This window comes from Lissotriton vulgaris, unplaced genomic scaffold (assembly GCF_964263255.1).
Source record: "Lissotriton vulgaris unplaced genomic scaffold, aLisVul1.2 SCAFFOLD_2729, whole genome shotgun sequence".
Lineage (NCBI taxonomy): Eukaryota > Metazoa > Chordata > Amphibia > Caudata > Salamandridae > Lissotriton > Lissotriton vulgaris.
In genome coordinates, this window is record NW_028247236.1 from 44,417 (window position 1) to 70,924 (window position 26,508).

The 26,508-nt window shown below is 47.6% G+C and overlaps 1 protein-coding gene across 1 annotated transcript in view; it reads left to right on the top strand.

Moving 5' to 3' along the window:
• The window catches only part of LOC147665203 (phosphatidylinositol-3,5-bisphosphate 3-phosphatase MTMR4-like), a 269,189-nt gene that overhangs the window by 12,176 nt on the left and 230,505 nt on the right, over window positions 1–26,508 (top strand). Inside the window, exon 3 of the mRNA XM_086949677.1 lies at window positions 17,830–17,946. Within this exon, the coding sequence (XP_086805803.1) occupies window positions 17,830–17,946 (117 nt within the window). The remainder of the gene's footprint in view (window positions 1–17,829; window positions 17,947–26,508) is intronic.

The window sequence follows — 26,508 nt, forward strand, 5'->3', positions numbered from 1 at the left end:
CCTTGCACACACCTCTGACCCCCTCACACGTCTCATATCTTAGACCAGCTACCTCACACACTCCTGCCCCCTCACATTTCACATCTCCCACTAGCTCCCTCATACACCCTGCCCCTCCCATCTCCCCTTATCTCGCCCTTGTTTATGATCCATTCACCACTGTGCCCTCTCCGCACACTATTCACATCACATGTAACACATCTCCCCCTGAGCCGCCTCCCGCTCCTCTCTCCCTCGAGGCCCCATCATTCCCTCCCTCCCCCTCCACTCGCTCATGCCCAGAAACCTAGAGATGGAGGGAACAACCTTCCAGATGGGTAGACAGAGCAAAAGAGGAGGGAAGGAATATACTGGCAGAGGAGAGGAATTAAGGCTCAGGCAGCTGAGCCCTCGGCCTACGGGAGACAAAGAAACAAGGGAAAGAAGCATTTGCAATGCAATAGGTCTCGCATTTATGCAAGTTTCAGCTATTGGCATTGTAAATGACAATGCCCTTTATTTATGTTTTAAAAACAAAAATAAACTGCATTATCATTTGCAATGTCAATAGCTCAAACTTGCGTAAATGCGAGATTTATTGCATTGCAAATGCTTGTTGTTTTTTATCTTCCCATGCTGATTTTTTGTAGGCTTTACGTAAGGAGGCCATATTTTTGGCAGTGAGCGCTGTACCATTGAGTTTATGCAGGCGCACAGTAGTCCTTAGGGCTCTTCTTTCGTTGACTATAGCGAAGTTGAGGGGCCGCCGCAAGCGGCTCATAGGATATCTGTCGTAAACTTCGGGTCCCGTTAGGTCTCTTAGTTTGGTGATTGCAGTATCACACCTATGATGATACTCCGTGGAAAAGCTTTGAGTAAAATGTAGAATTATTTCCGTGAGCCAGAGCCCCACCTTATCGGCACCTAGAGAATGTAATTATTCTAACTAGAGTATGGAGTTTGTTCTGGCCGACTTCAGTGACTTTGCCCGCAACAGTGACTTGTAGATTTATTATTGCAGTCAAGGGATTAGGATCACTCTCTGTACGAGTGGGGATCTCCAGTTTAACTAGTTGAGTTGCCAGAGATGTTGATAAAAAAATAGACTCGATGGTCAAAAGATCTTAAAATGTTGCAGATAGATGGGCTCTGGGATCTTGTGCCAATGTAATTTGCTTAGCGAATCATAAATTATATTTGGATAATAAAGTATTCATGGCTTCTTGCTCTTTAGTTTTGGTGGCAAGCAGATCATTGAATCCCAAGTCCCTGATGTTAAAGTCGCCTAGTAATAAAACTTCAGCAGAGGCAAACTCAAGTAAGAGCTCTTCCAAATGCTTAATCAGAAGAGCTGTCGCGGTTGACTTAGATGTTTTGGATATGTTATGATAACAATTGAATAAAAGAAGAGGGGAAGGCCCTTGTTTGGGTCAAAAGACCTGAGATTAGTAACATTTGCCCAGCAGAGAGATTCCGGTAGAGAGATGTAGCTGTGATTTTACAAGAGTGTTTGATGAAGATGGAAAATCCCCCAGAGGATCGGCCGAGATGCTGGTTTGAAAACTTAATAATAGCCATAGAGAGCTGTTTGGGGTAATGACCAAGTCTCTTGTATTTTGCTCACATAGTTCACTGCTGATTTAGATAAGTGTTGACTTGATCCAGCCACATTCCAAGAGGAAATAGTCAGTTTGGAGCCCAACAACCTTGACAAGCCATTAGGAAGAGTACTGCTAGGAGCAGAATTCTAACTGCTCTCGGTGAGGAAACACATGGTGGCTATGAATGGGAAGGGGGCAGAAAGGTTAGGTTACACCTCACCGAACGTTGATTGTTATTGTGTGAGATTTTGATGGTTGTCTGCTTTTGATGTGTCAGGCAGCCAATCGTGGATGTGTCAGGGCACTTGTATAAGACCTCCCAGGATCTTCCTGGAGGAGAACGTGGGGGTATTTTTGTTGAGGGGGAATTCAGAGTTCTATGCCCCACTCTTCGGAGGACCTGGCTTCCCCAAAGGTAGAGTCCCTTGGGGTTTATCGTGTCCCTGGGGCCAGGTGAGCCTATGGGGAGAGGGCGCGCACCCACCTTCTCCCTGCCCAAAGCAATTAAAGTTGGACCGACCATGGGCACTAGCCCACCCCTGGGGTAATTTTAAAATTTGTAGTAGAGCGCCACATGCGGTTTCTCAGCAAAAGATTAAAATCTCAATGTTGCATCACTCTGACCCATTAGGCTGATTTCAGTGTCTCGGGCCCATTTTACTCTGGTAAGGAGCACTAGCCACCCGGAACATTTTTCGGGCCTCCTAGCTTCAACAAGAGCGTACTCTGCTGGGTGCTGGATCCAGTAGCCAGCTTTCTCCTTTAGCTTGCTCCTGGTGCTCCTCTCCTCCTGGGACACCGAAGTCCAGGTCTTCTCCAACTGGTCCTCAGGAGGTGTAAGGGAGCCAGTGCCACGGGCCCTGGATTAACACATCAAGTCCTATGGTCCGCTACAGACAGGGTACTTAGTCCAACAGGTGGCTTGCTCTCATTGCTGTCCATGGTGTTGCTTCTGTTTCTGTTCAGGTCATTCTCTCCCTCAGCCCGTCTGCGCCCGTCCGCGCTGAGGACGGGCTGTGGGCTGGGCTGGACTCTGTGCTACCTCCCTTCCGCTCGCCTGTTACAAGGTATTCAAGGTCTGATTTTCTGGCACTTAGACCGGCTTCTTTGCCCTGTTTTCGCCGTTATTCACCTGAGGGGATCCTGCACTCCTAAATGTGTAGTTCTTGTACGGCCTCTCTTGATTTCTCCTGCACTGGTACTGTAATTCCTCATCTTTCGCCCACACAACCCGATGTGCTCGTGAGATCGGGCTTCTTGGTTAACGCTCGTTCACTCATCAAACACAACATCGCCTTCCACGATTTTGTCGATGAGCGACAGCCAGACTGGGTCTTCATCACTGAGACCTGGGCCTCAGATACCTCAGGACATGACCTGATTCTGGCCATCCCTGATGGGTATTCTCGCTACAGGCAGGATAGACCTCTGCGTAGAGGAGGAGGTATCGCCATTCTTCTTAAATCCTCCTTTCCCTGTCTGACAAAATCTCTTTCAATGCCCTCAGATGGGTACGAAGCCCTATATTTCTGTATTACCCTCTCTCCATCGGTCTCTTTCTCAGGGATTTTGGTGTACAGGCCTCCTGGTCTTAGAGCCAGTTTCCCCTCAAAACTACTGACACTATTGGAACCCTATTTCGGAAAAGCCGCCTTTACCATCTTAGGTGATTTCAATTTTCACTCGGATGAGGCTAACTCAAAGGACACTATATCTCTTGTCGATACGCTAGGAGCATGTGATCTTGCCCAGCTTGTTAGTAGTCCCACCCACAAGGCTGGCCATATACTTGATGGGGTATTTTCTAACGATCCCAGGCTTTCTACTGGCCCCCCTCTACCTCTGGTATGGACTGATCATTTTGCCGTACCATTGGAACTTTCTCTTCCCGTTACTTGCTCTATCAACATGGAAACCCCTCCTTTTATTCTTAGGCGAAACTTTAGGAAAATCTCGGATGAGGCCCTTGCTCCTTTTGTCCCTACTTCCGAATCATATTCTTTAAAAGACGCAGCTGTTGCAGCTCAAGACCTGATGGACTCTATTGCTAATGCAGTGGAACAACTTGCCCCCTCATCTTTGCGCTACGTTGCTCGCCGGAAACCCACGGCACCTTCGTTCTCTGACCAACTGCGACTCCTGAGGCGGGGATGTAGGAGTAGTGAGAGAAACTGGAGGAAATCTTGGGACCCTAACGACCGTGAGGCCCACAAGTCTGCACTGTGGGAATATAAACGGAGAGTGGTGACAGAGAAGCAGGAGTACTTCTCCAACCTCACAAGCTCCCTCTCCTCTTCTAGGGAGCTCTTTAAAATCGCAGACACCTTATCCTCCCTACAACTACCAGATCCCGTAGTTAGCTCACAAGAACTCTGTAATAACATCTCTGACTTCTTTCACAATAAATTCTTGATATACATACCTCTTTGGAAGCTCAGTGCCAAGCGCTGGATCAAATCGTTCCACCTGTCATTTCCAGCCTTGACTCCCTAGGTACAGATTCTTCCTGTTCCCTTGTACAATTTCCTTCTTTATCTTTGGAGGGACTGAACCTGCTGCTGGATAAGACTAAATCTGCTTCCCCCTTGAATCCTATACCTCTGAAAAAAATTAAAGAGTGTAGAAACTGCCTTCCTCCCATGCTTGAAATAATGAATAAGGCTATTATCCAGGGCTCTTTTCCATCGGTATGGAAGAAGGCTATTGTGAAGCCTCTACTCAAGAAGCCGTCCCTCGATCCGGCCCTTTTGAAAAACTTTAGGCCGATCTCCCTTCTGCCTGCCCCCGCCAAGATGCTTGAGGCGCATCTTAATTTTCATCTGTCTCCTTCCTTGAGTCATCCGGATACCTTGACAACACGCAACACGGTTTTAGAAAACACCACAGCACCGAGTCCGCCCTCACCTATGTAGTCGATAATATCCGACGCAAAGTGGACTCGGTCTTGGTCTTGGTTTTGTTGGACCTCACGGCCGCGTTTGACACCCTATCCCCGGCCATTCTTACATCTCGGCTTAGGGAAGCTGGTGTCACGGGGTCGGCCCTGAGTCTGCTCAACTCCTTCCTGTTGGAAAGAGAACAGAGAGTGATGCTTGGGAACCACCTCTCCCCTGCTAAGTCTTTGCAGTGTTGGGGTGCCACAAGGGTCGGCTTTAAGTCCGACACTGTTTAACATCTATGTGGCTCCCCTGGCAAGACTAGTAAGATCGCAGGTGTCCTACGCAGACGACACCCAGATAATGGTGTCACTGGCTCACTCCTCCGTCAGGTCATCGGCTGCCAGTTTCAGGGTATGCATGCAGTATGTGGCAGACTGGATGACTATAAATTCCCTGAAACTGAACGGCGAAAAGACGGAGGTGTTGATTTTTGGGAAGGACCAAGATGCTTGGTCTGATGAGTGGTGGCCATCTTCTCTTGGAATCTGCCCCACTCCCTCCCAATCTGCCAGGAATCTGGGTGTAATATTCGACACCTCGCTCTCTATGACCCTTCAAGCCAACAGAACCGTGGCCACTTGCTGGGGTGTGATTAGGATACTCAATAAAATCCGTGGGTATCTCTCCCCCCAGGCTCGTAAACAGGTTGCAGTTGCCTTGGTAGGATCAAGGTTAGATTATTGCAATTCTCTGTACACGGAAGCCAATAAAAGTCTTGTTCACCGACTGCAGATTGTGCAGAATGCTGCAGCTCGGTTTGTCCTGGCTCTCCCTAAATCCTCCCCCGCCACTGCAGCCAGGAAGGAACTTCATTGGCTCCCTGTCCACCACAGAATTTCTTTCAAAATTCTGTGCTTGGTCTACAGAGCTCTGGCAGACGGCCCCTCGAGCGCCATTGGCTCCCTTCTCACACGCTATGTCCCTACACGAGATCTTCGCTCTTCGGGAATTTGTCAACTGGCTGTTCCTCGTGTTAAATTAGCCAGATGGGGAGCCAGAGCTTTTTCCGTGGTTGCCCCGAAGCTCTGGAATTCTACCCCTATCCAAATAAAAACCCTTCCCTCAATTGAGACATTTAAAAAGGCTCTTAAAACCTACCTTTTTAAGAGGGCATACCAATGAGAGAAGGCTGTAGAATGGGGGATCTTGCTGTCATATTTGATCTAGGCGCCTTGACGCCCATTGGGCTAAGTTTGCGCATGATAAGACTCGGTTCATTCATTCATTCAGGTCTGAGGATGCCACTTTTATGTCCAGTGCAAGACTATGGGTGGGGGAACCCCCCCATTTGTCTAACCCTGTTTGACGTCAGTTCTCCCTTTCCCCTGGGTTTGGTTCTAACCTGGCTAGTGAAGCAAAAGTGTCTCAAATCTGCTGTCGGGTTCTTTTATATGTGCTGGGGCAGAGCTCTCTGAAGTGTAAGTAGGGCAGATCACTGCTTCCTGTCAAGAAGACCCACTCCAGACTATACTCTGGCTCCTTTGTCCTCTGTAAGTCCCCAGTAAATGTTTCTAGTGGGGGAGCCACCACCAGTCCAGGCAGCTGGCCATTGGCCGCAAGTTCCCAGAAACTTTAGGCAGGGAAATGTCAACTGGCATCTCCAGTATAATATGAAATTCGGTTTTACCATTGAAGAGGATTTTAAATTGCAATTAAAATGAGTAGGAAAAGTAGTTATCTAGCTGCTATCAATCCTAATTTAGCTTTTAATAAATGTATCTGATAGACTTCTAGCGGCAAATTCCTCGCCTTAGAATATTCCCCAGGTGTCAGACTAGATCCAGGAAAATCTTGGAGTACCTCTGCGCACCGGTAGGTGACACCAGTCGGCCCCACGTCAGTATTGTAGGATGTGACATGCGCAGTGCCTACATAGGCCCCACCCTAGCACACTGACCTCCCCTCCTTTCTTTCTGTGCCATCTGTACAAGCCTGGAAGTGCAGCCGTTGTCACTTTTTGACAGCTTTTTTTTGCTTTTTGAGATTTTGCTCCTAGGCTGTGGCTTAGTGGTTTCCCCTAACAAACCTGTGTGTTTTAAACCCTGTGGAGTCTGCCCCAGGCAAATGTCTGTGACAAACCCTTACTTAGTTTGTTTATGGTGCCTGGAGCCAGACAACGACTCCAAACCCTGCCCTGACTACAGTGCGAGGAATCCCAAAGTTGGTCCGGGAAGAAGAGCTGAAGATCCTAGTTGCTGAACACCATACAACTCTGCGCCGCTCCAGTTTCCAGCCTGCTTTGACTTGTTCCTGCTAATCACCATAGACATCCAAATTGTCGTCTGGTAAGGCAATCAAGAAAAAGAGCAAGAAGTTGAAGCGTTCTTAGACGTCACCATGCCATTCAAATCATCTGATGGGGTGTAGGAACAACACCATATGTCTAGGCCCTGCTCCCACACATCTCCTGCGGAGCCTACGCCTGGATCCACTCCGTGCTTCCCCGAATTTGCTGGAAGGAAATCGAAGTATTTTTATGAGGCTGTGCATCTCCTCATGGGGTGGGCCAACCCCTCTGGAGCACCTTTGGGCCTCAGGGGTTCGTAAGGTTCGCCAACAGGGCTTATGCCAGAGGTTCGCCCTTGATGCCAGATCTGGGCCGACCATGGCCTTAAATCCACGACCTTCACTGAAGTTTGACCCAGTGGCATCGTTTCTGGTGACACAACTCTGCCCCCATTAGTTATTTTTCCTTATCCGATAAGTAGCCGTTCTGGCGTCGCCTGGCGTAGATACCAGCGATGACTGGACCAAGACATACCAGGTCAGAGACAGTGCCTCCTTTTTCTGATAGGCCCTTTGATGAATATATTTGGGGGTGGATCTGAGGATCCTTATGGTTATGCTGAATGCATTGAGATTACTGGTCCTAGCTAGACACTGGCCCGGTCTCTCATCCTAGTGTTGCTGCGGAGGAAAGGGGCTTCCTTGCGATTGTGGTGTGGAGGGCAGCTGAGGTCCTCGTCCTTACACTGCCCTCAGTAAAAGTCAAGACCAATGTCTTGATGGTGGTGCTTTATCTAACCTAAAATATCCCACACAAAACCCTTCCTCCCCTTCGATCAAGCCTTCACTGATACCCAGCTGCATCCATTTCCACCTAGTCAACACGGCCAGCAGACTCCCTAGACCTTTTGTTGCCGATGACTTTGTTCCTACAAGCTTCGTGGGACCCAAGGCCAGTGATCTGCCCAGTATGTCACCACCCACAACCCTCCCACCCCAGTAGTTGAAGCTTCCTAACCTCTTTAACGTGCCCTTGCAGAATCACGGACGACCTGTTGGCGCCAGGATCAGGCACCACCTGCTCCAATGGCAAGACAGAACCTCTTCTAAGTGGGCGCTCCAAATTTTTTAGCGGAGTTACGCCCTACCATTTACAGAAACCCCTCCGCCCGTGCCACTATCCTTAAATTGGCTGATGAATATCCATTTCTCCCTGCTTGTCAGAATCTACACTCTTTTGGCCAAAGGAGCTATTGATAGCATGTCAACTTCAGAAGTTGTGGTTACTATTCCTGCTTCTTCCTGGTGCCAAAGACGGATGGAAGCTGTCATCCTATACTTGATCTGAACCCCCTCAACTACTTCTGGAAAAAGGAGTCCAAAATGCTTATGTTGGCTTCGGTCCTGCCTGCCTTTCACGCTGGAGACTGGAAGGTAACTTTGGACATGCAGGAGACCTATTGTTCGAGGCATGTGGGCTGCTGAATTCATATCTGTGCATAGATCGCCGCCTAGTGTTGGGTTCGGATGATTGCACAATGTTGTCCTGGAAGAGTCTTCGAAGTATCACGAGATAGGTGGCTCCTCCCCTGGACTACAGTGCGCATGGGCATCGACTCCATCCCCAGATTGTTTTTTTCCGCCATAGGGTTCGGATGTCTTTGGTTCCCTCTTGTCGGAATCGATAAAGAAACAGTACACTTTCCTCGAGACCAAAAGGTCTTTAGTCTTGCGTCGGTATTGTCTTGCGTTCGGCTTAACAACTTTCCTCGCCTCCGAGCCGAGCTCTGTACTTCTGCGTGCTTTCGGCGTGGAAGGCCTTGTCGACGCTCCTGACTCATCGACCATCCATCATGAACCGTAGTCCATTCAAGAGATGTCCGGTGTGTTTCTCGAAGTACCCACACATTGACGTCCACCCGGTGTGCAACAAGTGCCTGTCGCCGGACCACGATGAGGCCAAGTGTATGGCCTGTTCGAGATTCAGGTCCAAGAAGACACTCAAGCTCTGTCAAGCTGCGCGCCTGGAGGCCCAGCAATCTGCTACGGCGCCTACGGACATTTTCGATGCTGGGGAGGTCGAGGATGAAGATATCCTGGACGTCTCAGAATCTAACTGGGGATGTCGAGGAAGACTACGACGCTGAGGCCGAGGCTTTCGAGAACGAAGAAGTCGTCGAGGAGGTAGGAGACGACGACGGGGCCCTAGGGGCCATAGAGGATAGCTCGGACGAGGAGCTTCCTCAGACTGACTCTGGGGCCGTGCCAATCGATAAGGCCCAGGTCGAGGGATCGCCTTCGGGCCTTACCCAAGACCTTGATGTCAGTTCCTCGGCCCCGCCTGTAGGCCCGGCCACGAACATTGGTACCGAGTCCCTCCCGGTGAAAACACCGAAAGTGAAACCTACGGTCTTGACGCCTGATGCTGCGCAAGGGCAGATATCGAAACCGAAAGTGCGCATCGCATTGGTCGGTTCGAAGACTTCAGAGGCCTCGGCGCCGAAGAAACCCAAGATGGCTGTCGAGTCGAAGGGCCAAGTCAAAATGACCGAGCCGAAGGCTACCACGTGGAAGGTTAAAGCGTCGACGCCGAAAACTATCGACGCCGGCAAGGGTCGGGTCGACCACAAGAAGGCTGTCGACGACTCCAGGAAGTCTCATGCGGACCCGAAGAAGCGGCCCGATGACCCGAAGGTCCTCTCTGCCCCGCCTCCACACGACAAGGCCAAGGGGCCTGCGCCAAGTGTGTCGACTCCGAAAGTGGCCTTGAAGGACTCCACTCCAAAACCGTCCTCGAGGTCTCGTTCACGAAGAAGGTAACGGAGTCCCTGCAGCGCATAAGGGAAGGCACCGCAGCAGCCGAGCCGAAGAACCCCCGCCTGCAAAGCCTCTTGAGAAACCGGCGAAGGCGTCCACGCCGATCCTTTTTACCTTGCCGCCTAGGACGGCACCGAAGGCTTTCGCTGCTAAACCGGGGGCCGGCGTGCCCGAGAAGGTATCTTTGACGCCGAAGGCATCGTTGGTGGTCCTTGGCCCGCGGCCTCGACAACTTTCAGAAGAGGAGCGTCAGGAACATTTCATTGACGCCGAAACGGGCAGGCTTTCCCTTCTTAAAAGAGGAAAATGGACTCTGCTGGTGCCCCAGCTTTAGTGGAGCCCATTTCACCACAACTTCACGAGGTCTCGCCCGCTCACTCCAACGTGGACGAGGGTGAGGGCGATGACGAGAATGAATATAGCCATCCTGTCTACACAGACCCTGAGGATGTGACAGAGCCCTGGTCTGCTGGTGGTGAGCCTGGTGATCCACATTCAGGACAAGACCCTCAGCTCTTCTCTGCTAAGACTTCATCTACTGAGGACTCTGCTGCTTTCAATGCCCTCATTGAGCGGGCAGCAGCCAATCACAATGTCCAGCTGCATGCTGACCCTGTAGACATAGATTTCCTCTTTGACACCTTTTCTGTGTCTGAGAAGACTGTAAAAACTCTGCCAATGCTGAAAGGCGTTTTGAAGCACGCTGCTGAGGTCTTCAAAGAACCCACCAGGGCAAGAGTCATCAACCCGAGGATTGACAAAAAGTACAAAGCGGCGCCCACTGATCCAACATACATTAAAGGACAGTTGCCTCTGGACTCCCTGGTCGTCTCGAATGCCCGCAAGAGGGCCAACTCTCAGACTACGGGTGATGCTCCTCCCCCAGACAAAGAGTCCAAGGTCTTTGAGGCTTCGGGGAAGAGGGTTGCAGCGCAGGCAGCTAACATATGGCACATCTCAAACACACAAGCGCTCCTAGCGCGTTGTGACAGGGCGCACTACGATACCCTAGAGACCCTTTTGCAACATCTGCCTGATCAATATAAGGAAGGGGCTGAGATGCTAATCCAAGAGGGGAAGCTAATCTCCAACGCTTCCATAAAGTGCGCTCTAGACGCGGCTGACACCGCTGCGCGCGCCATTAACACCAGTGTTATGCTCCGGAGACATGCCTGGCTAAGAATTTCTGGTTTCAAGCCAGACATACAGACCACCATCTTGAACCAAACAGTCAACCCTGATCACCTGTTTGGCCCGGATGTTGACACCACCCTAGAAAAAATGAAAAAGGACACTGACACTGCAAAATCCATGGGTGCCTTGCAGTTCCAGCAGTTTCGGGGTGGGTCCTTTCGTCGCTCCAATACCAGAGGCACCTCCAGGGGTCAGCTTTCGCAGTCCGCGCAGTTCTACAAAGGCAACACCCAGACTACTTATGCCAACAAGAGTCGTGGTGGATACCGGGGCAACAGCGCCAAGGGCAGAGGACGGGGCAACAACAGCTCTAGGTCCTCTACCGCCAACAAACAGTGACTCAGTGTCACTGCCCCCCGACCACACAACACCGGTCGGGGGGAGACTCCAGCAGTTCCTGCCAGTGTGGAAGTCCATCACCACGGACAGGTGGGTCAGAAAGCTTATCCAATTTGGTTATTGTCTGGAGTTAACATCCACTCCCCTCGACATACCTCCAAGGCACCGTCCTATGTCGGACGAGCACTTACACTTATTGCAGCAGGAGGTCAACGTCATGCTGCAAAAAGGGGCAATAGAGCTCGTGCCCATGCAGGAAAGAGGCACAGGAGTTTACTCCCTGTACTTCCTGATTCCAAAGAAGGACGGGTCCCTCAGGCCCATCCTGGATCTCAGGCCCCTCAACTTCTACATCTTGTCGGAGCACTTCCACATGCTAACAATGCAGCAGGTGCTCCCTCTGCTTCAACAGGGGGACTTTCTCGCAACTTTAGATTTAAAGGATGCGTACTTTCACATTCCACTACATCCTTCGCACAGAAAATACCTCGGGTTCACCATCCAAAACCAGCACTACCAGTTCAGGGTTTTGCCGTTTGGGGTCACCACGGCACCCAGGGTGTTCACCAAGTACTTGGCGACGGTGGCGGCACATCTGAGACGGCAGAACGTCCACGTCTACCCCTATCTGTACGACTGGCTCATCCAAGCGAAGTCAGCCCAGCAGTGTGCCGACCATGTGTCCCACACCATTCACCTCCTGCACGATCTGGGTTTCTCACTGAATTACCCAAAATCCCACCTCCAGCCCGCCCACATACGGCAGTATCTGGTGGCGACCATAGACACTCTGGCGGCCACAGCACAGCCAAATTCAGTGAGAGTCAGCAGCATTCAATCGCTGATCCAAAAATTCAGACCTCAACACTCGCTTCCAGCAAGAGTGTTCATGCAGTTATTAGGCATGATGGCCTCCTGCATTTACATAGTCCCGCACGCGAGACTACATATGCGCCCGCTTCAGGAGTGCTTAGCAAGTCAGTGGACTCAGGCTCACGGGCAGTTGAAAGACCTAGTGTTGGTGAGCGGTCGGGCATACAACTCTCTGCATTGGTGGAATCCACGAAACCTTTGCAAGGGCCGACCGTTCCAGGAGCCTGTGCCACAGATCATCCTGACAACGGACGCCTCTCTCCAGGGATGGGGAGCTCATGTACTCCATTACACAGTGCAGGGCCTATGGACGCAACAGCAACGGAAGATGCACATCAATGTTCTCGAACTGATGGCAATCTTCATGGCACTCAAAGCCTTCAAAGTACATCTGTGCAACAAGGTCGTGTTGATCCGGACGGACAACATGACAGCCATGTACTACATTCAAAAGCAGGGAGGAACACACTCTCCGCAGCTGTCTCATCTGGCTAAGATCAAGTGGAAGTGGGCCATTCAGAGGAACATCTTCCTCATGGCGGAAAACCTCCCGGGCAAGGACAATCAGATGGCGGACCTGCTCAGCAGGCACAGCCACCAAATGCACGAGTGGGAGATACAGCCATCAGTACTCCAGCCGTACTTCCAAAGGTGGCGAACGCAAAATGCCAAAGCTTTGCCGCCAGGGCAATGCCATATGGATGAACTGGTCAGGCAAATTTGCGTACGCTTTTCCCCCAGCACCTCTGATACTTCTGGTGGCACGCAAGCTCAGGCAGCACTCGATGACTCTCATCCTGGTTGCTCCAACGGGGGCTCGTCAACCATGGTACACCACGTTTCTAGAACTGTCCGTGGTGCCGCATCAGAGGCTACACCTCACACCCAGCCTTCTGACGCAGAGCCATGGCGACATTCAGCACCCAGATCCGCAACAGCTCAACCTGGCGATCTGGCTCCTGAAGTCCTAGAATTTGGCTACCTGCACTTACCTGCCGACTGTATGGACATCATTCGGGAGGCAAGAAAGCCCACCACTAGGGCATGCTATGCGGCAAAATGGAAGCAGTTTGTCATTTATTGTGCAGACCACAACATTAACCCGCTGGATGCTTCTATTCAGAACATCATCTGTTACCTTTTCCATCTGTACAAGTGTAATCTGGCCTATGCTTCCATTCGCATTCATCTGTCTGCAATGGCCGCTTATCTCCAAAATAGGCAGCACCTCTCCCTCTTCAAGGTGCCTGCCATCAAAGCTTTTCTGGAAGGGTTCAAACGAGTCATTCCGCCATGGACTCCACCAGCTCCTGAGTGGAACCTCAATGTGGTCCTTACCAGGCTGATGGGTCCTCCCTTTGAACCGCTGCATTCCTGCGAGATTCAGTTCTTGACATGGAAAGTGGCTTTCCTCATAGCAATTACATTGCTACAGCGGGTTAGTGAGTTGCAAGCCCTCACTATCCAAGAGCCATTTATCCAAATTCATTCCAACAGGGTAGTGCTTTGCACTAACCCTAAATTTCTACCCAAGGTTGTGTCTCAGTTTCACATCAACCAAACAATCGAATTACCTGTTTTCTTTCAAAATCCTGAGTCACTGGCGGAGCGGATGCTCCATACCCTTGACGTTAAACGGGCCCTAATGTATTACATCGATAGGACCAAGGATTTTAGGAAAACTAGCAACTCTTTGTCGCCTTTGCACCATACCACAAAGGTAACCCTATTTCCAAGGCTGGTATTGCTAGATGGATCGTTAAATTTATCCAGATCTGCTATTTAAAAGCAAAACGCACTCTTACCATTCCACCAAGAGCCCACTCCACCAGGAAGTTAGGGGCCTCTATGGCATTCCTTGGAAACATTCCTTTGGAAGACATATGTAGAGCAGCCACATGGTCTACCACACACACATTTATTAAGCATTACTGTGTTGATGTACACTCCAAACAGCAGGCAGCTGTAGGGCAGGCTGTTCTCAAAACACTTTTTCAAACTGCTGCAGCTGGCACGGGCGGCCGCCGCTAATGGAGGGACTGCTATGTATTCTATGCACAGATATGAATTCAGCAGCCCACATGCCTCGAACCGAATATGCTACTTACCAGTATGCATCTGTTCTTGGCATGTAGGGCTGCTGACATTCATATCGCCCGCCCTCCTCCCCGGCGCCTGTAGCAGCTGCAGTATTCACATATACTCATAGCATGGTCATCATTCACTGAGTTTCACTCCATCTTGGCCACAATGGCTAAAAACAATCTGGGGATGGAGTCGATGCCCATGCGCACTGTAGTCCAGGGGAGGAGCCACCTATCTCGTGATACTTCGAAGACTCTTCCAGGACAACAATGTGCAATCATCCGGACCCAACACTAGGCTGCGATCTATGCACAGATATGAATGTCAGCAGCCCTACATGCCAAGAACAGATGCATACTGGTAAGTAGCATATTCGTTCTGCACCCGACCCCCACAGACTTGGGTGGCCCAACCGACCGTGCCTAACCAACCCCCAGCATCCCAACTTACTTCTCCAAGAGGTGGTCTCTCTCGGAAGCCCTTAGTCCCCGAGCCTGCAGTGTGTTTGCAAACTGGAGAAACCCCATTGAAAGCTACAGGGCGCCCCAGTGCCGCTGAGGGGGCACCTTTTGTGCTGCCTTGAACCCCCTTTTGCCCTGGGCTTAGGTCCAGGAGCTTTGTTCACACAACCCTGTGGCCTGCTCATCAGCTGCCACCAACCGGAGGCCTCCTATCCACATTGAATAATATTGTACCTCCGCATTCTGCACCCGGCCGCCCTAGTGCCACTGAGGATTTAACAAGAGTGCATTCTTGACCCTGGGGACCCCTTAGTCTAACCCCACAATACCAATTCCCACAACCGAATACTTAGCTTTGAACCGATAACCTTATTTCTCCATAGGATAACACTGACTTTTTGTCTGTGAAAAGTTTTTAAGTGTGGAGTTGGGAAATCTATGAAACCCTTAAAAACTGTAACTAAATAACAAAAATGCTTGTACTTACCTGTTCACGGGAAATGTCCCAGTGCATTATCCTGGTGTACTGCACTGTGTAAGAAAAGTAATACAAATTTTCCTAGCTAACTTAACTGGAAGTTTCAGTTCTATTAAGGACTCCGAGGCGGGTATTATGCTGACACTTTCTATGCTTTATTGCACAGCAGCCATCTTAAAACACAACTTAGACCACATTTCCCAAACACCCTTGGGAAAAATGGTCGAAAAACAAAACGAAAAAAGGACAACGTATCCCTCAGTCCATAATGTCCAATCATAACTCAGGAACCCTCTCCTAGTCATTCCTTTCTTTGCAACGAAGCGCCGCCAGCACTAATCTGCACCCACCTGGTGAAACACTCTGAAGACTTTGCAAGTGTACTCGCTTGTCGGACTGCATCTACCATGATGCTTAGGGGCGAACCTGCTGAGAGGTGAAGCAGTGTGCCCCCACACCAATTTTCTATTCACGAATCCTGTTTTCCGGAATCCGATACGGAAAAACCAAAGAATACATGAGGATGTAAGCCCCGAAAGATGAAGCAAACCAACTACAAAAATGATACAGGGCAACATCAGTAACCCTGAATGCCGCCTCCATCCAGGTGGTGCAAGGTCTCTTTGGCCACTGGTGAGAACCTTGGTTAGATCTATTCTACACTGCCATGAAAGAGCAATGTCCGCACTTCTGCACTTTGATGTTTTCAAGGGGGCACTCGCTAGGAGACTCATTTAGGCTCAAGTGGGACCCTGGTCTCCTGTACCCCTTTCAGCTGATACTACTTATGCCTGAGTTCTGAAGAGTAGAGGTAGAGGAATCCCTCTAGACAGTTGTGTATTGATGCACCTCTGTAAGCTGGGTGGTGGGACATGAGAGAGAGAGCAACTGGATCCCCCAGTACACTTCAAAGGGTGGTATTTGTTTCAGAGAGTGGTCTCAAGGAAGGGACCTTGGCACATCTCAGGAAGGAATCCATGTGTGAACTCCTAGCCACTCCCATGGCCTGTGTTGTGCAGCTGTCTTAAGGAAGAGAGGGCAGAGGAGTGGGCACTTCATAGGAAAGCAGAACGCCAACATAAACTTCAGAGACTCAGACTCTAAATCATAATTAGTGTTGAGAAATTGACTATAAAAAATGGAGCTTGAGAACACTAAAATCGTCAACTGTCAAGCATCCAGTCTGTGCAAGGAGGAGAAGTTCTGCATGACTTATTCTTGTGGCCAGGGCTGGAGGCCAAGGCCTGCTAGTCTCCCAGCTGTATGAGCAGCAATCGTTCCTGTATCCTACGAGTCATCACCCGTGTGCAATGAGGATCAGGCGACCCCGTATGTTAGGAGATGCATAAAGTGAAGAGATTGCCATACTGAGAGGGTAGTATCATATGTGTGGTGGAAAGCTGGCAACCCCGATTGTCAGGAATGGCCATGGTGGAGAGACTGCCATGCTGAGTGGGCTGGTGGGTGGTGAGCCAATTACTCTGTAAGCCAGGAGGAGCTGCCATGAGAAAATCAGCTGTGACGATTGGTTTGGAGCCTGGGTGCAGTAGAGAGACTATGAACCCGTATGTCAGAGGAGGCCACTGGGACCAAGCAAGAGTGTGATCTGGTCGGAATAATTACTGGAGGAGAGAGGCTGGCGGGGCGGGGACCTCATGACTGAGGACCAGTGTCGGAATTTCCACACTACTCTCAATCCTGCCACGCCCCCCCCCCCCCCCCACACCCCAAAAAAAACTCACCATGAAGGGCCAAGAGAGCAGCCGAGCGCAACCTCATAGCAGCTGCCTCATCCCTAGCACCCGTAAAGGGTGCGTGCTCAGGGATTCTAGTCACTCCGATCCTGCATGTGCGGGTGAGACTTATTTTGGGCCAGTTGGCACCCAATGAGAGTTGCTTGCCAGGTAGTACTACAGCCCAGGAACTCTTCTGACTACTAGTGGGGCATCATCTAAATTTCGCCAGCAGTGAAGGGGGAATAACCCCTCTCGTGAATGAGAAGGGGGTGGGATTCTGGGAACCACATACAAAAACAAACACTAGAGCTCTGACATTCAGGGGACTATGGAATTTGCCAATATCGTATCAACCCCTCTTCCCCCCCCAGAAAACTAGGGCTGCTCGAACCACACTACTACTAAGAGTCAAGTGCTGATATCGGACTGGGACAGGGTTGCTCAGGATCCATGGTAAGCTGGGACGGAGACATTGGGACTAAACGGCCTCAGTCAGCAAAGCTGGGCCCAATAACACCTGCTTACCCCATGGCCCTCTGAATGGGTTCTGACAAAGGCCTACATATGGGAGACTTAATATTTGAAGGGAATGTTTAGGGCTGTCTATGTTTTTTTCAGGTTGAATTTGCCGTTTAAAACTGCCACAGTCATGTTCACGTATAGCCAGCCCAATACTCCTTACCCTTGCTGGGTTACAGCAGCCTTATCTTAAAAGTTGGACACTGTCAGTAAACACCCACAGTCCAACATGAAAACAGCTTAAGTGAGACTCTGGCATTGAGACCCACCACAATAAAGGTTCAAGAACCGGGTAAGCAAAAAATCCTGAGGCACTCAATGGTCTGAACCTATTTATGGCAAAGACGTATGGTGAATGGACTGGTCTCAAGTGACCTGTTTTAACACTTCAGAGTCTGTACAAATGTGCTACTTTTCAATTTTCAAAAAACAAAAATGTTGAATCATTATCCTTAAAGTCTCCTAGTAATTCTTCTATTCGTTCTGACGGTGAAGATGGATACAGAAGTATTGTTCGCTTTGAAGTCTGTAATTTGGTGTGGGCTTTTCCTTACTAATCTCATGCACTTTTGTTCTCAAAAGGTCCCATTTCCGGTGCTGCAGGGAGAGGGTGTTGAATATCTTGGACGAGCTGATGATGCAATCATTGCAGTCTCTAACTATAGGCTTCATATCAAGTTTAAGGACTCTGTGATTAACGTAAGTTACTAAAATTTACTCCTTCCTCATAATTGGGTGAGTGATATGTAATGACACAATTTTAACAACTACATTGTTATGTTATGTTAATTAGAACTTGTAGAACGCTCGTTCACCTACAGGTTTCTTGGCACTGGAAATTGCACTTTCCATTAGGGGCGACTAGTTAGAAAGGTCCAGGTTTAGCTATAAGCTTAGCTGAAGAGCCAGGTCTTCAGCATCTTCCTAAAGTAAAGAAGGTCTTATTCGAGTCTCAATTGGGGTGGCAGAGCATTCCAGAATGTAGGTCCTAGTACTGAGAAGCGCGACCCTCCTGTTCTTTTGCGTCTGAAGTCTGTACCTCTAATAAGTTCATGTGCATTGATCTTAAAGTACGGTGGGGGTGTACTTATGAATTTCTGAGGAAATGTACTTGGGGACAGTCCCGTGTAAGTCTTTAAACATGATACAGCCGGTTTTAAACATGGAGCGCTGCTCCACTGGGAGCCAGTGCAGCTCTTTTAGCAGCGGCTTAATGTGACAGTCTGCCTTGTTGGGTTCTAGTTCACATGTTTTAAGCCCCAACCTTAATTACATAGGACGTGCCTCTGGAAAAGGATTACTGGTTGTTCTTTTTTGTCAAGCCGCTCTTAGCGACCTCCTCTTTTCATCACCACAGACGACAAATGTAAAACCTCCAGCACTGTTAGTGCAGACACTGCATATCTGTACTAGAAGTGAAGGGATGTGCCTTGAACAGCTGTATGTGCTGAGGCACTGTAGGGAAACAAATTAGAAGTGAAGACCTCTACAAGGAACTTCGTAGCACAGTTGGCTGCTTTATTTTGTGTTGGCTGCAGACGATGTATCTGGTTGTGCTGAAGGCCTAGGTGTATTGAGTTGGCATAATCAATTCTTGATAGGATCAAGGAAATGATGATTTGAATACACGCCTCTGCTGAAGAATCTTCTGATTTTCTTTAGTTTCCACCATTGAAAGAAAGAGGCGGAAGTGACCGTTTCAATCTGCGTGTTCATGTTAAGATCTGAGTCAAAGTGTATGCCTAGGCTCTTTATCAAGTTTTTTTTGTGCAAGGGGGAGAGCCTAGCTCATTGGCCCAGTGGGCAGGGGACCAATGCTGAAATTTATTGTTTTGGATGATGATTTCCATTTTTTCATTGTACACCTGAGCTTATGGCTGCATGGGATATATATAGCAAGATCAAAATAACTTTCTATTAATAAAGTAGATCCTTGGAATTCTCATTAAATGTTATTCATATGAACTTTGATAATAGATGAGAACCGCCACACAGTCCGATAGTTATTGGCTACACTGTACAACTTGTTCGAACTTTATTTTACACTAAAATACCATTTTCTCTACACTAAATCAAGAATGGCAATTCTGGTCCTCCTTGACCCACAGCTCCCTAACGACAATTTATGCATTAAGATCTCTTCAATAAGACAGACCAAGCTGCATCCTGTCGAGTCACTGTTTCCCCTCGCTTACCCCATCTATTTGCTAAATATGGAGTTTGAGGTGCTGTGGAAGAAGATTCTGATGGCTGGTTAAACATTTTGTTCAGTATCCCATACCAGAAATCTCCAACAGGGAAGCTTTCCTATACCTCAGTGACTACCAAGTCTCAAGATCCAAGTCTTAGGGTACATGGAAAACCTTTTCTGCCAATTTTTTTTTTTATGTCTGGTAGTTTCCAGTCTCTTCATACAGATTCTTGGGACTTAAATATCTGTTAGCTTCCCTTAAAGATGTTAGTTTTTTAAAGTCATTACAAGGTTTTTCATCAAAGTTCATGAATGCTGAAATTGCTCAGTCAGTCTTGGATTCCTAATTTTTTTTAGAAGTATTGCTTTCCAAAAATATTTATAAATCTTGCCTATATGAAACCTTTACTTTTTTGTAACAAGAAAATGTAGTTAGATACACAGGCTCTCTGCAATTTGCCCAGTAATAATTCCGTCTTTTAAATAGGAAAATTTAAAGGGAGAATCTTCACTGACAGCTGATTTGACTCATTCATGGTGGCTAAGCTACTTCAAAGTCCTCCAGTGAACTGTAATATAATGTTCGAGGCATGTGTGCTGTAGATACACATGCTTTGCATACTCCTGCCATCTAGTGTTGGATGCAGATGTTTGCAAGTTGTCTTTCTTTGAAGAAGTCTTTCCAGTTAAGATGGTAATGCGACTCCTCCTTTTGGTGATAGTGCGTATGGGCTTCAACTCCATTGTTAGTTTTTATCCGCCATCCGGTTCGGACGTGTATTGCTGCGCTCCGGTTCCGAACTGTTCTTCGGGTTAGCCTCGGTGCGCAATCACTCTACCGTCAACGGTATTGTTTCCGTAAGTGTTTCCTTGTTCTCCGCGTATCAAATCGCTTGTCAAATTCTCCAATTATCGATCGGAAACCTCGTGGGTGGCCATTGGGCCAAGCCGCGTCGGGCCAGCCTTCTGCTGATGGCATGGACTCCATTCCAATTCTGTCCTGGGTGCCACGCCAAGTACCCTTGCACCGACCTACATCAAGCTTGTAACTTGTGCCTCTCTCCAGAGCACAGGAGGAAGACTGCAACGCTTGTAAATCATTTTCATCCAAGAAGACTCTACGCGATATTCTGCCTCGACGACGAGAGAGGCAATGTCAAAGCATCCAACACACTCCAGATATCTTTGGGGAAGAATCAGAGCAAGAGGAGATCGTAGCGTCTGCTGCAGAGGAAGAAGAGGCTTTATCCGTTCCAGAGTCCGATTCAGAGCTAGAGATCGATCTGGAGTCTAAAGATCTGCCTCCGGGACAAGGTGTTGTGAGTACCAAAGACCCCTTGCCCGCTAAATCATCTTCCAAAAAACATGAGGCTACAGCACCACCTCTGCCTTTTGGCCAAGGTCGGCACTGAGACAATGTTTCCGACACCCCGCCTCTCGGCTCAGCACCGAAACAAACAGTCAAGCCTTCTGGCTTGGGACATGGTTGACCGAAACTTCCTTTGGAGCCAAAACCATCAGGCTCCAAGGACAAATACAGTTCGGGAGCTGAAATTCCCCACTCTGAAACAACATGTTTTGAAGTCGAAATCCTCCGATCCGAAACAAAAACAAACTATAGATCCGAAACTTGGCATCTTCGACGCAGCGCAAATTTGATGCTTGCGCAGTTTGGACGACCCCCGGCTGTCCGACACATCGAAGAGGCTAAAGACAAGTCCATTTCAACAACGGAATCTAAAGAGCGTTTCTCCGAGCCCCCGGAACAAATTTTAGATGTTCTTAAGTCCAAATTAGATTCTAAGCAGAAAACTATTTATATTCATCCTTATACTGGACATATTTCTGCTGAGACACCAGCAAAACACAAGCTTCCTTTAAAGGGCACTTCCAAAATGCCTGTAAAAAAGGACATGGCTACTAACCAACGGGGTAGAAGCCCCCCTGACGGAATCTACACTAGACGTTCCAAAAATTAACAACATTCGAACCCCAATTCTCCTGTATGCTGACGATGCAGTGCTAATTGCCCGTACGGGCCTGGCCCTACAAAATGTATTAAACATCTATGTAACCTGTATGTAAAAACTAGGGCTGAAAACTAATGAGTCAAAGTCCTTCATTCTAATCCCTGAAAGGAAGAATAGGAAGGCCCAGAGTTTATATATTTCCGGGAAAAATATAGCTCACACCGATACCTTTTCTTACCTAGGTGTAACATTCGATGTGCAGTTATCATGGTCCAGTATGCATGGCACTAGGGGGTTATTATTTAAGAGAAGTATCCTCGCTCTCCATTCCTTTGTTAAAAAACTGGGGGTGAAGACTATCGATATGGTAAGAAAGGTTTACGCAGCAAAATCAGTGTTAGCAACTTACAGGGCAGGTATATGGGGTCATACTAATCCATCTCCCCTCCAAGTGATAGAGGACACCTTCTGGAAAAAGCTAATGGGCCTTCCTGTAAGCTGTTCCAACTTTAATACCCACACAGAATTGGAGGTCCCATATCTGTCTGATACAATCTCATTGGCCCTTTTGTACTGTCTACATATCACTGTTTAAAGACCATGAGGTGAGACCAGTGTCTGCATTAAACACCACAATCTGATTTTGCTATCATTTCACACGGGGTAATTTCATCTGAACCCTTTTTTCCCACTCAAATGATGGTTCACGTTTTTCTTCCATGGATGTCTCACGCCTTTTACGTGAGTCATTGCAGGCGGCTCCTTCAGTTTGAGGATCGTTTTTCGATCGTGTGGGTCCTAAAGTGAGATTATACTTTTATCCCTCCATGTACATCATAAGTGGATCGATATAATTACGATTTTAACAAATCCCTTTCTCAGGCTTCTATTTAACTTCGAGACCGCACTGGGAATCGAACCCCTGTTCTTAAACCATTTTCCGGCTATTAGCGCTTTAAGGCACAGGGCGAGGCGGTGGTTATGTGACGTCACCCCGCCCACGTGATCAATCTTGGCCAGTCATGGTATCACACAACATAAAGTTGATCCCACCCCCTCTCCGGCACACTCTGGGGACAGCAGCCGAGAGAGCAGGTATACTGCGGGGAGCCGCGAGTGCCGAAGTAAGCCTTCTTTTTTTATTCTCTATTTATTAGGAGCACGGGAACTCTACCACCCTACGTGTGCTCATTGCATTTGCCCTCCTTTTTCTACAGATGGACACCGCGTGAAGGGAACCTGCGCTGTCCTCACCGAAGGGGCATGTTCATGCCCCTCGCGAAGTGAGTTTTGTCAACATTCACGATAGTTATTACATCGTACATCTCCCCTATATTGAGGGAGAGTTTCCTGGCCTATCCATGTTTTGATCTAAATACAACTCGCATGACGAAAATCTATAAATATTGTATAAACCCTAATTGGATGGTAGTCACAAATTGAACAGCACTATGCTCGCAATACTTCATGACGAATTAAGCAGCAGTGCAAATACGTGACGCCTGTTCACATTGATGGCCGGTTAAGTTAGACTGGCTTTGGTGCAATACCCCGTAATTAGGGCAAGCACCTCTTATTAGTTAGATGTAAGTCAAGCATGCATTTCGCCATTTCCTGAAATGTCAATGACCATCACTAATAACTAACGCATTTGATCACAGGACTTATTTGTTAGGTTCGCTTATGTGTTATTGTTTGTCTCTTTTCTCCTTACAGGTTTTTGGTTTATTCCTGCAAATTGCAGTGGATAACTACGGATACTGTCCGGTGAATTATCACTTATGTTAAAAGGGTACGCCTTAGCGGGCGCACACCACCAGAGGACTTTCTGGTAGGTCCTGACGAATGCTGAGCAAATTGCAACCAAAGCAGCAGAAACATGTTGACCAATTTTTGATATTCAACAGGACTCCGGTTCCTTAACTCAGAACCTTGTGTAGTCCGTCCACATTGTTTTTATCCAATGCAGGTTGGCCATTATTAAAGAATTTTGTAAAGGCTACAACCTCTGCATTTTTTAACACACTTGTACACTCATTTATAGTCACATTCTAATTTGGGCACTGTTACACTCACCACATCCCGCTCCGCTGTAATCAGGCGTTGTAGCACGCTGGGGGGACATTTGGTAACCCCAGCGGGGACCCAATGATGATGCATGTCACCAACTAGTGGTGAGTGAGGGTCCTTCAAAAAGAAAGGTTTTCCTGCACTTACGATAGCCCTGGGTTATCACTACACCCGGCAGGTTTCGTCCTTAGAGGGGAGCTTGTTGGGTTTTCACAGGGAGACAGAGAGACATTACTTTGTACATGCACTTGTGGGAGTATTGACCACATTTACAGTACAGAGTAAAAATTAGATTTCACTATTTCATTTTGATAGCACTATTCTTCTCCACTCAGTCACTCCTTTGTTGTTAATTAACAATCTCTGTGGCACCAATAATTTTGTGGCACTCCATCTGGAGAAGGGAGTCTATTCAGACTATCCAAAACCTAATTGAAGATTGTTTATCCATGGAAAATGTACATAGAATTCCATGAATTTCATATATCCAAGCTACCTTCTCCGCTTTAGGTTTGGAGCACCTATTTACTACCCCCAGGGATTGCATGAGCATCTCAAGGCGGGAGGTAAAAGCCTGTTTTCTTAAACAAAGAGCAGATGCCAGATTACAAACAAACTGTACAAAGGTATTGGTAAAACTGTATCTCGAAGGTCCAAAGCCCCAGGAACGGATAAAGTCATACCTATTTACTGTGTCAAATGTGCGTCATAGATTCTTTCTAATTAGATTCCAACTGAATCTTATACCGTGCATGTTGGCACACCCTGAAGGTATCTATTCTATAAATGACTTGCCCTTCTGTCCCTCTGACAGTTCTTCTGCACAATCACATTTACATATTTTTTTCTTCTGCAAATTTTACAGGACCCTCGTAAAAGATGTATTCTCCCCCTAATGTGAAAATTTAGTTTCAAACAATGTCGTGTAGCAATGTTCTTTTTACAATCCCTGTCTAACCCCTTGGTTTGCTTATCAGTGGCGTCTTTTTAAGTCAATCGTGGAAGATCAGGCGGCAGCACAACACTACTGAATGAATTTTTGAATAGTTCCTAATTATCATTGCTTTTACTTTGTTTCTTCTACTTCCATACTGATATGTATAGCATTCTCTTTTTATACTGATTGATGATTTTTAAATTGTATTTATCTGTATTTTGTTGTTTTTAAATAGTATTCATCTGCACTTTTATGATCTTGCATTATATGTATCGAATAAAGTAATTGACTGACTGACTGACATGGTTACTAGCCCCGTTTATCCTGCCTCACAAACCTCTCTTCCACCACCATCTTCTCCACAGTTAATTGAAGATCCTCTGTGTATAACACTTCAGGGATCTCCACATACAGATCCAGATAGAGATCAAGATGATGATACTCATTTTTCTGTTGATCCATGGATTGATTACACCATTGACCCTCCAGTAGACAATGACCCAGACCTTTACCCTGCAAAGCCATGACCACCAGACGATAGTATGGCTTACCAACACCTCAGTGCTAGAGCAGCAGAGTATCACGGGGTGACATTACATAAATAGGCATTAGATGAGGAATTTTCATTTGAAACACTCAACCCCACACACGGGTCTAGTCAAACACTCCCTACCTTAAAGGCATTATGAGTCATGCAGATGATACCTTTAAAGACCCTGTCAGAGCACGTATTTTATCTCAAAGAGTAGATAAAAAGTATAAACCCCCACCATCAGATCCTGTATTTATTAACAAACAATTACCCCTCGACTCCCTAGTAGTGTACAATGCTTGTAAAAGAGATAATTCACAAACCTCTGGGGATGCACCTCCCCCAGATAAGGAGTCTAAACTTATAGATGCCTCAGGAAAACGAGTAGCTGTTCAAGCTTCTAACAACTGGCACATCGCAAATACACTGGGCCTACTAGCTAGACACGACAGGGCACTCTGGGATGAGACTGAACAACTGCTCCAATATCTCTCAAATGAACCCAAGACTAAAGCACATCAGTTAGTTGAATAAGGGAAACTTGTCTCTAAGTCCTCAAGCAGATGTGCTTTAGATGCAGCTGACACAGCAGCAAGCTAGATCAATAGTAGCATTCTCCTTAGGAGGCATGCATGGCTTAGAAAATTGCCGGAAATTCACCAGTCTATTTTGAACACCCCCTTTGACAAGGAACACTGGTTCGGTCCTGTAACCGACCAGTCCTTAGAGAAAATAAAGGGCACTGAAGTAGCAAAATCAATGGAGTGCCCTAGTCCCCATCTAATAGAGGCTTCTTTCGCCGCTCATTTTACAGAGCAGGGTCCAAAACATCTTCCTCAGACCCAACTGCTTCCTCTTATAAAGGCAACAATCAATCCTCTGACTCTAGAGTTTTCCATAGAGGAGGTATAGAGGAAACCATTCCAGAGGTGAGGGTAATGCAGCACGCCTCGTAACACCCCTTCCCCCAATAAACATTGACTTGCCCATGCTGCCCCTTCCCCCCCGATCACTTAACACCTGTCTGGGGAAGAATTCAGCAGTTTCTCCCCATTTGGCAATCTATATCATTCCAATGGGTGCTCAACCTTATCCAACATTGTTATTGCCTGGAGCTCACCACCAAAGATTCCACCTCGTGTTCACAAACTGTCGTCATACCACTTAGTTAATCAAACAAGAAGTGCAATCTCTTACAAAAGGGAGCCATAGAACCAGTTCCTTTACAATATCAAGGTTCAGGGGTTTACTCGCTTTATTTTCTGATACCCAATATGGACTTATCATTAAGATCAATTTTGGATCTTGGAGAGTTAAACCAGTACATACTGTCAGAACTATTCCATATGCTGACACTTCAACAGGTCCTTCCACTTATACAGCAAGGTATGTTATGTCTACATTGGATTTAAGACTCATATTTTCACATTCCCATTCATCCAGCTCATCACAAAATCTTTGATTTTGTGATAACCAACCCGATCAGTTCAAAATACTTCCATTCGGAATGACTACTGTTCCCAGGGTATTTACAAAATGCCTAGCATTCGTAGCAGCTCAT